Here is a 14,647-nt window from a genome sequence, read left to right as displayed (position 1 = left end):
GACAAACATTTAATTAATTTTAATAAAAATTGCCACTTTGGATTTTTCAAGAATTCTTTGCCTACTGCTTCCCCCAGCAGTGAAAAAATGAGGCAAAACATACAAAACAAAAGCCCCTTAAAGAAAAAAAAGGCAGCAATAATTACCCCTGTATTTTTGTTACTAAATACCACTAAATACCATACAAAAAGAAATAACAGAATGTGCCCACACAAGAGCAGGCTGATGCACTGGGGGTAGAGCTGATGTGGTAGTTGGAGGAACAACCTCCAAAAGAACACCTAAAATAACCAATTTAAAGTACTGGAATCACTGCTGAGGAGCAAGGGAGCATCACTGGTTTTCTATGGTTAAAGAACTAGGCAAGGAATGAGAAGACCTAGAATTAAGCTGAAGATATTTATCCACCACTGACGTCTCCATTGCTTTCACTGTCCAGCAGACTGCATTTGGAAGGAAATTAGAGTGACCAGAGTGTACTACAGTCAGTCTCCTCAGAGGCAGGACATCCCATCCCCTCTGCAACTTTCCTCTTTCTGTTAGTGCAGGAATCCAGACAATTCTTCTTTCTCACTCCAGCAAGTACACTTTATCTGGGTTGTAAAAGCCACATGCTGCCATGCCTACACTTTTTTCTATGAAAGGGAGCTCACATTCCTGGTTGCCCTCCCTGCATTTGCCCCATTTGCCAGTCCAGAGCCAGGCCAGGTGGAACTCCTCCCTCTTGAAAATGGACAGAGTCTCAGGCTCTGGGGAATGGTGCCCATCTCCCAGGACTGGCAAAATCACACAATGAGGATTCTCAAGACTCTCTTTAGTGGGAGCAAAGGGACAAACACAAAACTCTGAACAGTGACCCCAGATCTAATGGATTTCTTTTCATGTTTCTCAAGCAATGTGGTGTGACACAGCACTGGGACAGAGATGAGGCAAACAACTACTCCCCTTCTCTCATCACCTTCATTGCCAAACTTCTCCAGCTGTTAAGCCTTTCCAGGAGGTTTATTCCAGTAGCAGCTAGAAGGATCTTTGCAAGAAATAATTGGGGAGGAAGATGGGAGAACTTGGTTATCCAATTCAATCGACAGAATGTGGCAATCACACAACCATGAAGGAGCTCTGCCTCAGACCTCAACAGGCAACCTCCTACCCTGGGCTAAAGAATCAGCCTTCTCCAGAGTCTACCTGATTTTCCCTAAATCCATGAGCCAAGGAGCCTTGAGCTAAATCCTTAAATGCCACCACCAGAATTGCAAGCATTAAAGGTGAGTTGAAGTTGGAAGAAACTGAGCCTAGACCTGCGTCTCTGGCTGGCACCAGGAGAAACCGGGCAGCAATGGAACTTTCTGCAGAGACCTGGTAAGAAACAGGGCAATGTGCTGCCTTTAAAACTTGTTTGGGGCCAGTAGTTGCAGGCGAGATCCAGCTCCAAGCCAGGTCATTGTATATTCTGCATGCAGAGTGGGGAAAAAAATAAAAGGGCTTGTCCACACAGATGAGTTGCCTGCCCTGGCTGAAGGGAGGCCTGGTGTGCCAGGTGAGCATCTGCATAGGTGTAGAGGGGGATGAGCAGGATGAACCCATCTGGAGCCAGGCCCTCTCCTTGAGGCTTTCAGCTGCCAGAGAACCCAACCCTTGTGCAATTTTTGCTCTCTCTCTCCCATGCCCCAGAGATATGGACTCTGGCACAAGGCACCAGTGGATTTGTGCCTGAGGACAAACTGGCACACTTGGGAGTTGATCCAGTCATTTCAACAGAGCTGTCTGACTCAGAAACAGGCAGCCTTTGTGACTCCCATCCCATTAACAGTCCCAGACCTTCTAGTGATATTTAGATTTGCTCCCCCATTGCTGCAGGCATAAGCAGCAGCAGGGCCACCTCCCTGTGGAAATTAGTGAACAGTATCCTCAGCTTCATGCTGAGCTAACACCACCTGATGCCAAGAGACAGCTAAAGCCACAGAAAAGCTGCACCCCACCACACTCCCACAACCAACCAGCCCCAAGGTGGGAGAACCAGACCCAGGACACAGCTTGACTGACAGGGTACTGCAGTGGGCACGGACTGACAGCATGGACACGACACAGACACCCATCTAACCGTTTGACAGGCTTGTCCTCCAGCAGGTAACTGCCTAGCACTGACCCTTTCTTCAACAGGGTATTTTTGTTCTGAGGCACCTGGAAGTTCAAAAGAGAAGAAATGAAGAATGTGATTACAGCCCCAGTTCAAGCTCTCCCCATCTCTGTAGAGCACTTTGGGGAGGCAAGGCTGGAGCCCAGGCAGCCCCACACCATGCAGTGGTAGTGCCTCACTGGAAGGCTGAAAGAGGTAAGCACGGGGCTTGCTTTTCTCAGTTCAAATAATTCAATTCCTGCAAGAAGCCATCACTGTTGCTGCTTTCTCCTTCACTTAAAAATCCATCAAAATGGTGATGTCCCAAACCGAATTCTTCCTCTAGCCAGCCAGAGTTTTTATTTTCTGGCTTGTTCTCTACTTGGTCTCACAGCTGAATCTCTCTTTCCCCACTTGCCTCTTTCTTATGCTGATGTTTTGTGGGGCAGACCAATTGCCCTTTCCTCAGAAGACACTAGTACCCTTCCTTGACCTGTACTCACTTAGAGCTGCACATGAACCACAGGAAAGGAAGGAGGCAGCTCTACAAAGGACTGTACATACTCTGCCTTACACCAACATCCCTCCCCATGCTTTCCTGCTACTTACCACAGAATGAACACTTCCTACAGCCGGTATTTACCAGCTGCTCAGAGAAGGAGAAAGCAGGACAACCTCTCTCCCAACCCTCTTCCACCCATACAGCAGCACTGCCATTCCCAGCAGAGTCACTGCTCTGGCCACACACAAAATGTGAAGTGAGGGACAGCATGGAAAGATGCCACTCACATAGGCACTAGGGGAAAGGGAGAGGTATTCAGTCTGCGAATCTGAAGATTTCTAACACGTCCTTACTGATTATTTCTGGGGGAAAGGTGGAAGAAAAGGGGTTTGCAGTCTGCCAGATCTGCCTCTTACAGCAGTTTTGAACTGACCAAACACCTGCAGGGAGCTCTGGACAGGCCTTCCTTCATGCTTCCCAGAGCCTGGGGGACTACAAAGATTATTTCTTCAATAATCCTTACTGAAGGCTTATTTTAAAAGGCAAAAAAATTAGGAAGCTGTTCTGTTGATCAGAACTCCCAGAACACCTTTACTGCAATGCAGTCTAACAAAGGGAGACTCCAGACTCCACAGAGGGCCTGACCCAACTAGGAGCTTTGTAGGTAAAGAACAAAACAATTTTTACATATGAAACTGATGTTCAAAAGACCTCCAGGCACAGAAACAATCCAGCACTGAGAGGCTTATAATGGTGGAGCACAAATCTCCCAAGGCAAATGACCCCCAAGTGCATAATTGCCCAGTCAACACAGGCAGGCTGTGGTACAGACAACCAGGGGTTCTCCAGCAGGGACAGAAGGGGAAGTTTTCAGTGCTTGAGCAGCTTCACTCGAGGGCACTCTCTAGCCACATAGGAGGAGGAAATTGTGTTACAGGCCACTGGAGCTGAGTTACAACCTTCAAGTCACCTGTGGAGCAAAAGGACTCCCACACAACCTGCGCTGCCATCACCTTACCTGGAGAAGGAACAGCCTGCAGAGCACAGATTTGGGTAAGAAAGGAGGAACAATGGGGCATGTTTTACCATTGGTTCTGCCATGCTTTATTGGCCTGCCAGGTTTGTGTAACATTTGGCTTTTCACCAGGATGATAAAGGGACAGATGCCACATCACAGCTGTGTAACACATGATGACAAGGATTCCACAACAGCACATGTACAAGCATTTTGGATGGGAAAGATTCTGGTTTACCAGTGGAATAAAAATACATGTCAAAAGTAGTCAAAGTACCAAAACACTCTTCATGATGAACAGACATGAAATTTGCTCTGTCAACATAAAGCATACAAGCACAACTCCATAGCCAGATGGGTCATGGGTGTGAAACTGAACCTGCAACCCCTAGGTCCCATCAGTGGTTTGCACATCAACAGAAATAGCCACATATCCCTATCTGTGGCTCAGCCTCTCTTGCCTGGAACAGGAGAGTGCCCCACAGTGCAGTGGGGCCAGGGTCTGCTCACCCTGGCAAGGCAGGAAACTCTTATGAAGAGCAAGGTATTAAGCTGGGAACTGAGAAGAGCAAAGGAGCAGTGACTGGGTTGCTATCAGCCACATACAGCCCAACTCCTCCGACCAACCACTTCAAAATCTTTGCTATGAAAGAACCTCTGTTCACTACACCTTGATTTCACAGAAATAACTCTTCCCAGCACTAAAAGAGGGTATTAAGGCCTTGGGTCTCTTTTTAGCCTTAAAAGCACTGCTAGTCTCTGGCAGAGAGTGTGTCATACAACTAGGGATCCCCATTAGAAGGCTGGACTCTCCTTTTTACTTCTGTAGGGAAGTATTGCCATTTTCCCCCCCTTACTGTGAGACAGCTGGGGAGCAGACCTTCTGCAGGTGTATGATGATAGCAGCATCTCTGCAAGCCCTTGGAGCCCTGCTTCCCTGTGGACTGAAACGAGAGCAGCCAAAGGGAAAAAACCTTATTCCAGTAGAGGCTTCAACTGCCCAGCAAGACCCAGCCTTGCCAGATGAGCAATGGTGGCTGGTGCTCACCCTGTGCCTCATTCCCTATTGAAGGGAGAAAGCAGCCCCTCTGTGCTGTGACTCTCTCTGCTGGGCCCTCTCTTGGGTCCAGCTGCAGCAGCAGGTCTTAGCAGGGAGCAGGAGAGAACAGAGGAGAAGCAGACAAGCTTTGCATACACAGAGGTACAGACATGAGCTGTGGTCTCCTCAGACCACCTGCCCACCCACAGGAACCCACAAGCTGAGGAAGCACAACACATGGAAAGAGGACAAGAAACCATTTCTTTGCCTGCTTGCACTGGACCCTGCTACAGAGCGACTGTGTTTATGGCTTTTCCAAGAAGGAGCAGGAAGCTCTGGTGTACATCCACATAGTTAGCAGCTTAAAAAATGAAGACTGAAGAAAAACACTCTTCCAGATTTTAGAAACACACATACCTCACCTCTATCCAAAATTGTTACTGACATTATTTTATACAGCTCTCCACCTGGAGAACTCCAACCTCTGGATTGAACAGGGCATTTTGTTTCCCATACAGGCACAACCCCTGTGGTTCCTTCCAGAGTCCTTTACACAGCAGTCAGAAAAGCTCTTGCACCTATCACACCCTATCACTGTCATCCCAGCAAGTCACCTACTTCCAGATCTTCAGGTGGGGCATGATCCCAGAGCAGGCAAAGACATGGCAGCAAGGATGGGTCCAAGAGGGCAGAGCAGCTGTGCAAGCAACATTTGAGAACACAAAAGCTTTATAATGAAAAAATAGTAAGAATTAAAAATAGACCACATATCTGTGCTTATCTTGGTGCCTGGGAAAGGCCAGAGATTGACAGTTCCAGATGAGAGAGATCCTGCTTTCTCCTAGTTCTCTGGCACAAGGCTCACTGCTGCACCCAGCAGAGTTCACAGGAATGGGGAGCTCCCCAGGGGAACCTCTGAAAACATCTGCTACAAACTCAGGGGGTCAGAAAAACTCCAAAACCCTCCTGTACCACCCAGTCAGCCAGCAGCACATCTGAGAATCCATCTTCTTCCTCACCACCCAGCTCCAGGATGCATCCAGCTTCTCTCCCCTCCTTGCACGTGCCCAGTGCCTGGCACAAGACACAGAGCTCACACCTGCAGCAGGCAGCACCCACTGCAGCCCTGCACAGGGCTGTGTGACAGTCCCCAGCCAACATGCCCTGGGTTAAACCCAGGCAGCCGGCAGCAGCAACCAGCAGAGCTTGCCTCCAGCACGGACACAGAGGCGCTGCAAAGTCTGTATTAAGCACAACACCAGGCCCCGAGAGCTCTTGTCATTGTCCCCCGTGGAAGTGACAGGCCCCCGAGTGGTGACAGCAACAGCAGCAGATGAGAGGAGGGTGGTTGGGAATTAAGGTTTTCTTTCTTAGACTAACCAGCTTCTTGGCTTCAAAGGCATCTCGCTCATCTCGAAGTTTCTTGTTCATTTCTCTGCTCCAAAGGAAGACACAGGAAAGACACAATAAGATGCTTGTCAAAAATTAAGTAAACCCCAACATTTGAAAGTGAGAACAGAAAGAGAGCTTGGGAACAGAGATAAAGATGTTGTTTATAGCTAGACTTGTTGGGATTTCCATGAATCCCAGCTAAGGTCATGGGCTCTACATGGTTGCCTTAGCCAGCAGGAAAGACTGAATTGCTCCAGAGGAGGGATTACCTCCTGAAATAACATAGCCTGTAATGTGCCAGAGCTGGCCAAATTGCACAACTCTGTCTGGACCTAGAAAAACAAGCAGAGTCTAAATGCTGCTTGAATACAATCCTGTAGCTTTCCATGGGAGAAATGAGCACAGTGCTGAAACCTCAGCCCCATACAGGCTTAAGAGCTCAGCATTTCCCTCCAGCCTTCACCAGTTCTCACCTGAGGAGCTCCAGCTGCCGAAGGAGGCTTTGTTTCTCTTTCTGCATGTTCTTGGAGACTCTAAACACATCCCTGGGCAAAAGGTATTTTAAAATAAGGAGAAATAAATTAATGGGAGAGAAAATGCAAACATCCCTCTCTCAGGGGCACTCATGGCATTCTCAAAGACAAGGGCATGCCTTATGCTTAGGAGAATTCAGAGGAAGCAGCACTGTTCTGGGAGCTGGGATGGTTGGGTTGTACCAGAGCTCTCCTGCTCTCCTCCAACGTGAGAGCAGGCAACTCATCCTCTCCACTTCCTCAGCTGCTGGAAATGGGAAGGATGGTCACTGCCATCTAGATCTGAAACCTCTCAATGTTTTATATAGGTATTATTAGCTTTAACCCAGAAATGGGAACAGAACTGATTAGAAGATCTTTAAAGAGAACATTATAGAAGGGATAGTGAACTAGAAAATACATGGAGAAGCCTCCTTTAGGCTGAGGAACATCTGTATTTTTGTACTGGTTTTCTAGAATATATTCATTTCCCACAGAAGTTAGGCAAGAGTTAGCAATATCACTCTCTATTTAGGCCCATGAGACCATTGGGATGCTTCTTCTTTTCCCCAAAAAGTGACAGGCAATCTTCTAATGAGACCAAGGCTCTTAACTAGCGATAATTATTCCTTAACTGCATGCCCAACTTCTCCTTCTCTGTCCATGTCTTTGCTCTAACACCAGGTCTTTCCTGTTTTTTCTCACCTGTCCTTCTGCTCTTGCTCAATCTGAGCCTCTTTCTGGAGCTTCTGTAATTGTCCCTTCACTGCCTCCAGCTCCCATTTGCTTTTCTCCAGCTCTTCCAGCAGGTTTTCATTCAGGTGCCGGAGCCTTTCGTTTTGCACGCGCGTCTCCAGCTGCTCCGAGTTCAGTGACTGTAGCTGATGTTCCAGCTGCAGTGGCAGACGAGGAAGAGGAGGGGTTAAACACAGAGGAAGGGTCTTGTGCTACAATCACAACTGTAAAAACAAGCTGAAAAAGCAGATGTAAACAGTGAGGCAGAAGGGGGTAAAAAACCCCTAAGTCTACAGAGCCACCAGGGGCATGGAGAAGGTGAACTGGAAGGAATTCTCTCTCATCATGTCAGCACTGGGGAACCAAGCAATGCAATTAGGCACAGCTGAGGAAGTGCTTCAGGCAGCAGGAGCAGCCTGATGCTGTCAGGCATTGTAGGACTCAGAGTGCAAATGGGGGTCAAAGGAGGACTGGAGAAATTTGGGTGGAAGTAGGGTTGTGTCTGTTGGGACTTATTAAGCAGAGTTGTTGAAGTTCATCCTCTAGTTCAGGGGCTTCCTGAGCCCATGGCAGCTGAAAGGAGGATATATTGAGGTGCTAGGGGCATCCCACACTACTCCTGGAAAGTGAAGTGATTGGGTGGCCTGCTACAGACAGGACCTTGGGCTAGAGATGCAATTTAAATGCCACCGGGGCGCAGCTGCACTCTAGGCAGCACAAGCCCCCAGCACAACTACCAAGCCTGATTTAGGAAGTTCAAAGCTGCTGCCATGTACTCAGCCAGTGACTCAATTCCTTACAAATGGCTGGCATAGTCTGGGAAAGAGACAGACACATGTAGCAGCCAAAGCTGCCCATCTCAGATGACATGGAGGGCATTCCAAGAGGGATCATAGTGACACTGCAGTATCCAGACAGCCACACCAGCTAACCAGGGCCCTCTGCTGAAGCTGCTGCTACACAGCAACTCCAGTATCTATCTTAGAACTTACAGCCCAAAATAAAAGCAGGCAATCCACGCTTATAACTAGAAAGAAACACCAGGAATCAGGTCTGATCAGGGTAGCAGGTGGCAGAGTCAGCCTCCACATTTACACCTTCAGCTTGCCTTTTCTCTCAGCCTACTTTCTCTCCTTCTCAAAAGAAAAATAAAGCAGCACACCATGGCAGAAGATAAAATGCTTTTTTCTTGCTACCCTTCTCTGCCAGCACACATGTACAACTGTCAAAAGCAGGAATGAATAGATCTGATGTTTCCTAGGTTCCTTGAAACACAAGCCTCACCTCCCTCCTCACTGAGGCTAGAAGGGCAAGCCACACCCAGCTTTGGCTGGAGTCCTCGACTCCTGTGGACACTGGGGAATATTTCAGCAAGACTACATGTGCTGAGCAGTGGAGCTGAGACTGAAAACCAGCAACCCCTGCTTACAGCCATGGGATCTTTCAATAAGCCAAGGAATCAGCTTTAAATAAAGCCCCTCCCTAAAAAGCCTCCATCACTCTCAACCCTCCCATTTATGTGGAAGCGATGCTGTAGAACAGCACCCTCACAGTACTGGTCTTAGGCCACAAGAGGGACCCGATTACCCACACAGCTCAGTACAAGCCTCCGTTAAGAGCACCAGAGCTGACTATTTGAGTAACAGCAAGTGTCCATGCAGCCCAAGAGTTCTACTCTGACCCTCAGCAAGAGCAGATGCCACCTAGGAAGAGCATGCCTGAGCTCCTAACTATGGTCCATTCCCCTCATATACCCCTCCCATCTGTGGTCCCTGGACTAGGGATGCTAGAGGCCACATCTCCGACTATTCCTTTCAATGAATATTTACAAGCCTATTTGTTTGTCCAAATCATTTTTGAACTGCTGATATTGCCTGCCTCTTGGGGCTAAAAGTCCAGCACTGATCTCTGTATAAAGAAGTGTGTTCTTCTAAATCAAATTCATACTGGTCTCATTGAGGGTCCCTCACCTTTGCTGTTGCAGGATTTGGGGAATAAGTTTGGTGTGGACCTTATCCATCACTTTTCTGAGTTCATAATGCTCACATGCATTTTCCCTCAAAGTCTCCTTCTCTCCAAAATCTTAGTCTAGACTTTCCTGGTTTCTCTTCCTGAGGCGTATGTTCCTTTTTCTTAATATTAGCACTCTGTACCTTCATACTTGAGGAGGACACAGTGGAAATAGAGGAGACCAGAACTGCACACACTGAGGCACATCAAAGATGTGGGCAGCAGGAAAACCACATCCTCTATCTTATTCTCAATATCCTTCCTGATGGCACCTCAGTTGTGCTGGCTTTTCCTGCTGCTAGACAATGAGCTGATGATTTCAGAGAAGTCCTGTTTCATCCACATCACAGCTGGGTATCCAACTGGGATAACCCCAGTCTCCAGCATCTTGCAGGTACCTGCCATGACTTGTTTCTGTGGGGTCACATCTCAGTTCTTGAGACACCAAGGAAAAAGACATCTGGAATGGACCATCCCATACAAATGTCCATGCTGGGGATGGCAGGCTAAAGGGAAGCTTGTGCTTTGATCTTTTGTGTGACTGATCAATCGGAATGTCATCAAGTGCCCAAATGCAAGTATACAATATGTAGCTCTTTAAGTGTCACAGAACTGTTCACTCCGGCTCATTTTGGAGTAGCCAGAATACAAAAACTAGAGAAATCTGGCTCTTTTATGTCCACACACATCTTCCTTACACACCACAAAAAGCTTCAAACTCACAACTTTCAAAATTTTACCCATCTTCCTTGCCAGCATTGTTCAATTGATAGGAAGATTGTGCCAAGAGAACACAAAGCGGGTAAGAAAATGCAGGAACAAAACATTCACAGAACAGCATTGCAGCTGAAGACAAACCAATTATTTGACAAACCATCTCAACACCTTCAGAGACAGGAGAGGACTTCACTAGCTAGAGCCAAATTACCTAGTGCCAAACCTTCAGCAGCTAAACACCATTTTCCATCAGAAAATGCTTGAGCAGAAAGAAGCAGAGGGGGATGTGCTTTGTTAGAAAGGATTTGGATCCCATTACCTTCTTCTGGCGGTAGAGGATTTTCTCCAGCTCCTGCTCTTTGTTGTGCAGCTCCTTCTGGAGCAGGTTACTCCTGTCATGCCTCAGTGCTTCCTGCAGAAGTAAAGACACAGAGCTGCGCACAGCACCCAGCACAGAGCTGTTCCTTGGCCACACGAGCCACCACCTCTACTTCAGAACAAAGGAAGGTTGCTTCCAAGCCAAGAGAGAGAGAAAGTACCTGGCAGACCAGCCTCTCCTTTTCTGCTTTGATCTGTTGCTCCATTTCTTCATAAAGGCACCTGACTTCTCGATCATGATCTGACTCCTTCCTACAAAACACAGGAGCACGCAGGTCAGGAGAGAAAAAGAGTACAGAAAGGAAAGAGGAGGGTGGAAACAGATTCCTACTAACAGCTGTGTAAGCACTGAGTGGGATTTTAACCAGACTGAATGTTATGGGTGAGCACTGCTGCAGAGAAAACCCATGGGAACAGACCAAGATAGAGTCATTTTATTACAGCAAGAAATATTTTTTTTTACTGGTGCATCCTGTAACCCAGTCTCTCCTTGCATCTGAGGCAGGATCCAAGCATCAGCTGGCTCCTGGCAGCAAGTGGCCATGATGTTTTCCTTACCTCTTCAATGCTTGCTCCATAGACTCCTTCTCATGATTCACCTCCTTTATGTACGAGGAAACACGCAACAGAAACTCTTCAAAATTGGATAAGAGCTCTGGACGCTCCTTCCGTAGGCGAGCCCAGAGCTCCCGAATCTCATGTGGGCTGCAGCAAGCACACAGGAGAGAAGGGAAGCAAGAGAGTTACTGTGTCATCTCATGGACTGTTATTCCAGCTCCAACATGCACTCAGGACAGACTGCTATTCTCCTGTGATGATCTCTGTTACACCATTACAGCAGAGAGGGAAACTGGACAGTGACAGAACATGCATGTGGAGTGGGATCTATTGTGAGGTCAAAATAAAAGAAGTCATCTGCAAGAAAGAAAGAAAAATAATCTAGGAAGCAAACACGGAATGATTGCTTTTCTAAGTATTCATTGATAACACATTTGGCATCTACATCAAGACTTGGAGAAATGAATATTCAGCAAATTTGCTGTGTGTTACGGTCAAACTGTTATAGCACACAAAGTTTAGCACACATCACATGTCATTGGTGTTTTTCTTACACTCAGACTGTACTGGTGGCTGCTACAGTCCTCATTTTTTTTCACAGGTTTGGAAACTGAGGCACAAAAAAAGATGCAAATTTGCTGAAGTATCACATCAGGATAACAACGGAGGAAGCCCTGGAAAACCAAAGATGTCTTTTTCTGAACCTGCAATAATGATTACACTCTTCTGACATTTAATTCATTGCAACTTGAACACAGCACTTCCCAACTTCATTCCCAAAGTGTCTTGTAAGCCTGCAAACATCACTTCATGTTTCTTTTTAGGGAAGAGCTTCTTTAATTTTTTTTAAATCATTAAACACTTTGGAAAAATTGCCTTGAAAGATACAGAATAATTATACCCATAGTCAGTATCCAAATAGCTATTTTTCTTTGCCTATGTATTTCTCTCCCTTAGTATTCTTTGGGGAAACATACAAGCAAAACAAACCAACCAAAAAGCTTTTGATTTCCTCTGCCAGTACTGCATGACAGCCTTCTTTTTCTGTCCCAAGTTTAAAAAGTTATAGGACTTCATCAGATCTTCATATTTGAAATAAAAGAACATATTGAGTCGTGTTAGGAAACGAAACTATTTCTTTCTAGAAAAAGCAGTGAAAATGTTTCATCTTCCTGTTCTCACCCCAATTAGCTTCTGTTTGATATTACTGCTTTACAACAGCTTGTTTGGCACAAAGATGTGACATGTAGTAGCTACTAAACTCACTGCATAAAACTGCCAGTAAGTGGTCAAAATAAAACACAAGATAATTCCACTTTGCACTTCTGCTTCTCAAAGCAGAGTTATAAACAGTGGAGACTGTTTTCCCAGAACAGTAATATGGCCTTTCACAGTGTCATCCTGTTGTTTGAAACCTAACAGCTTTCCAGAATTTCTTCCAGACAGAAGTTGTTTATCACTAAAACATGCAGGTGCTTTGTATCACAATGAAAACAAGGAAAAAAAAAGTCTGTTTTGTGACAGATGTGCCTCTGACAGCAGCAAACTCCATCACTTTCAGCTTCTGTCTCCAGTCCTGTCCACCTCCTTCCCTAACCTGGACTGCTTCTTGCACAATGGCAACACAGTTGGAGTACTAAGCCTGAAAGGGAGGACAGCCACAGATGCAGCTGGGCACCCCAGGCCCTGAAGATGGGCATCAGTAAGAGCCAGTTATGCATAATGCCTCATGTTGGGAAGCCTAAAAAGAGGCTGGATGACACTGGGGCCTGCAGACTCCACTGGGGCTACGTGCAAGGACATTAGCACCAAGTCTCAAGGCTCACAGGAGCACCCCTTTGCCCAGTTTAGCCCTTCACACTCTTCAAGATCAGCACAGTCCCAAGCAGCTCCTTGAGCACAGATCCTTCACAGAGACTCTTGGAACTGATTGAAAATATGTGAACAGTCACACACCATTTTGGAAGAGAGAGCACACTCATCCCCCTTACCTCAGCTAACCCTCACATGCTTCTTTTCATTTGCTGCCTGTGCTGGACTTGTATGCAACCAGCTGTTCCATTTTACAGCTGTGTTATGAACTTTTAAAGCTGTGTTATCAACTTGAATTTGGGAAACTGTGAAAAGCACTGAGCTAAAAGTAATTGGTACCTGATGAGGAAACCCAGACCACAGGGCATTTGCTACCAAGCGTATGAAAACCCAGTGCAGAGAGCCCAAGCAGTGCTTCAGAGAGCAAGCAGCTCAGTTCACCTCTTTGGTCTTTTCTGGTACTTTGAAGTTTTGGTACTGCAAGATCAAAACAGGGTGGAAGCAATGCCATATGACTCCCCTACTTACTCTTCAAACAACTGGGCTGCTCCAAGCTGCTCCATCATGGAACAGAATCGTTTCTCTTCATCATCATCATCATCTGCAGGGTCCAAGTCATCTGACCAGCCTGACTCAAAGGTCTCCTCGTGTCTGGAGTGATCCATTCTCCCAGCTCCTTGACACAATTCAATCCCTATTAACTTTCCTGGTGGAAGGTGAAGAGAAGAAGAATAAATAAAGTCAAATTGGACATCACTGAATAAGCTGCTATTTACATGGCAGCCCGACAGAGCTGCAGGAGAAGCCTCGTGCATGCTGCCGGTGCAGGACACAGCTCCCGGTCAGTGAAGTGCCTCCGTTCTGACGCCCCGAGTGATGTCAGTGTCCGTTGCGCAGTGCTGGGACTGAGCCTGGCTGCCAGCCCAGCCTGGGCTGCGGGGCTCCGCTCACAACTGTGTGCAGATGAGCATCACCCAGCGGCCGGCTGCAGGGACTTACTCTTCAAACAACTGGGCTGCTCCAAGCTGCTCCATCATGGAACAGAATCGTTTCTCTTCATCATCATCATCATCTGCAGGGTCCAAGTCATCTGACCAGCCTGACTCAAAGGTCTCCTCGTGTCTGGAGTGATCCATTCTCCCAGCCCCTTGACACAATTCAATCCCTATTAACTTTCCTGGTGGAAGGTGAAGAGAAGAAGAATAAATAAAGTCAAATTGGACATCACTGAATAAGCTGCTATTTACATGGCAGCCCGACAGAGCTGCAGGAGAAGCCTCGTGCATGCTGCCAGTGCAGGACACAGCTCCCGGTCAGTGAAGTGCCTCCGTTCTGACGCCCCGAGTGATGTCAGTGTCCGTTGCGCAGTGCTGGGACTGAGCCTGGCCGCCAGCCCAGCCTGGGCTGCGGGGCTCCGCTCACAACTGTGTGCAGATGAGCATCACCCAGCGGCCCGGGCTGCAGGGCTCCGCTCACATCAGAGCACCGAGGGCCGCAGCTCGCTGCGCGGAGCGGCGCTCTGGGCTCAGCCGCGCTCCCACCGGCCTGCGTGCCCGGCCCCGAACTGCACCATGCTGCCGCTCCTCCGCTTAAAAACAGGAGAGGAGGGGCCCGTTACCCTCTGCTCTGAGCCAAGCGCTGCGCAACAAGGACTGCCTCTTGCTAGGATTGTGTAGAGCAGGATGAACTCGCCCTCCAAGCACCTCCTCCTGCCCCGTCCCACGTCCAGACGGCCTCCAGCTATCGGGATTGTTCCGTGCTGAGAATGCCACGAGAAACTCCTGCTATGCGAGGCATGTGACAAATACCGGTGCTGGGAACAAATCCTTCCCAAAGAAACAAACCAAGCAATCCTATTCAA

General features: G+C 47.5%; 1 protein-coding gene across 1 annotated transcript in view; it reads right to left on the bottom strand.

Annotated features, from left to right (window-relative positions):
- Positions 1 to 14,647, bottom strand: part of CRACR2B (calcium release activated channel regulator 2B) — a 25,237-nt gene that overhangs the window by 6,988 nt on the left and 3,602 nt on the right. The window contains exons 3-10 of the mRNA XM_005419507.1: positions 13,786 to 13,963; positions 10,975 to 11,121; positions 10,578 to 10,668; positions 10,358 to 10,450; positions 7,282 to 7,469; positions 6,538 to 6,609; positions 6,053 to 6,107; positions 2,102 to 2,181 (exon numbers count right to left, since the gene is read on the bottom strand). Of these exons, the coding sequence (XP_005419564.1) occupies positions 2,102 to 2,181; positions 6,053 to 6,107; positions 6,538 to 6,609; positions 7,282 to 7,469; positions 10,358 to 10,450; positions 10,578 to 10,668; positions 10,975 to 11,121; positions 13,786 to 13,963 (904 nt within the window). The remainder of the gene's footprint in view (positions 1 to 2,101; positions 2,182 to 6,052; positions 6,108 to 6,537; positions 6,610 to 7,281; positions 7,470 to 10,357; positions 10,451 to 10,577; positions 10,669 to 10,974; positions 11,122 to 13,785; positions 13,964 to 14,647) is intronic.

Source organism: Geospiza fortis, unplaced genomic scaffold (assembly GCF_000277835.1).
Source record: "Geospiza fortis unplaced genomic scaffold, GeoFor_1.0 scaffold66, whole genome shotgun sequence".
NCBI lineage: Eukaryota > Metazoa > Chordata > Aves > Passeriformes > Thraupidae > Geospiza > Geospiza fortis.
The sequence above is the reverse complement of the archived record's forward strand: the minus strand, read 5'-3'. Positions and strand labels throughout refer to the sequence as shown.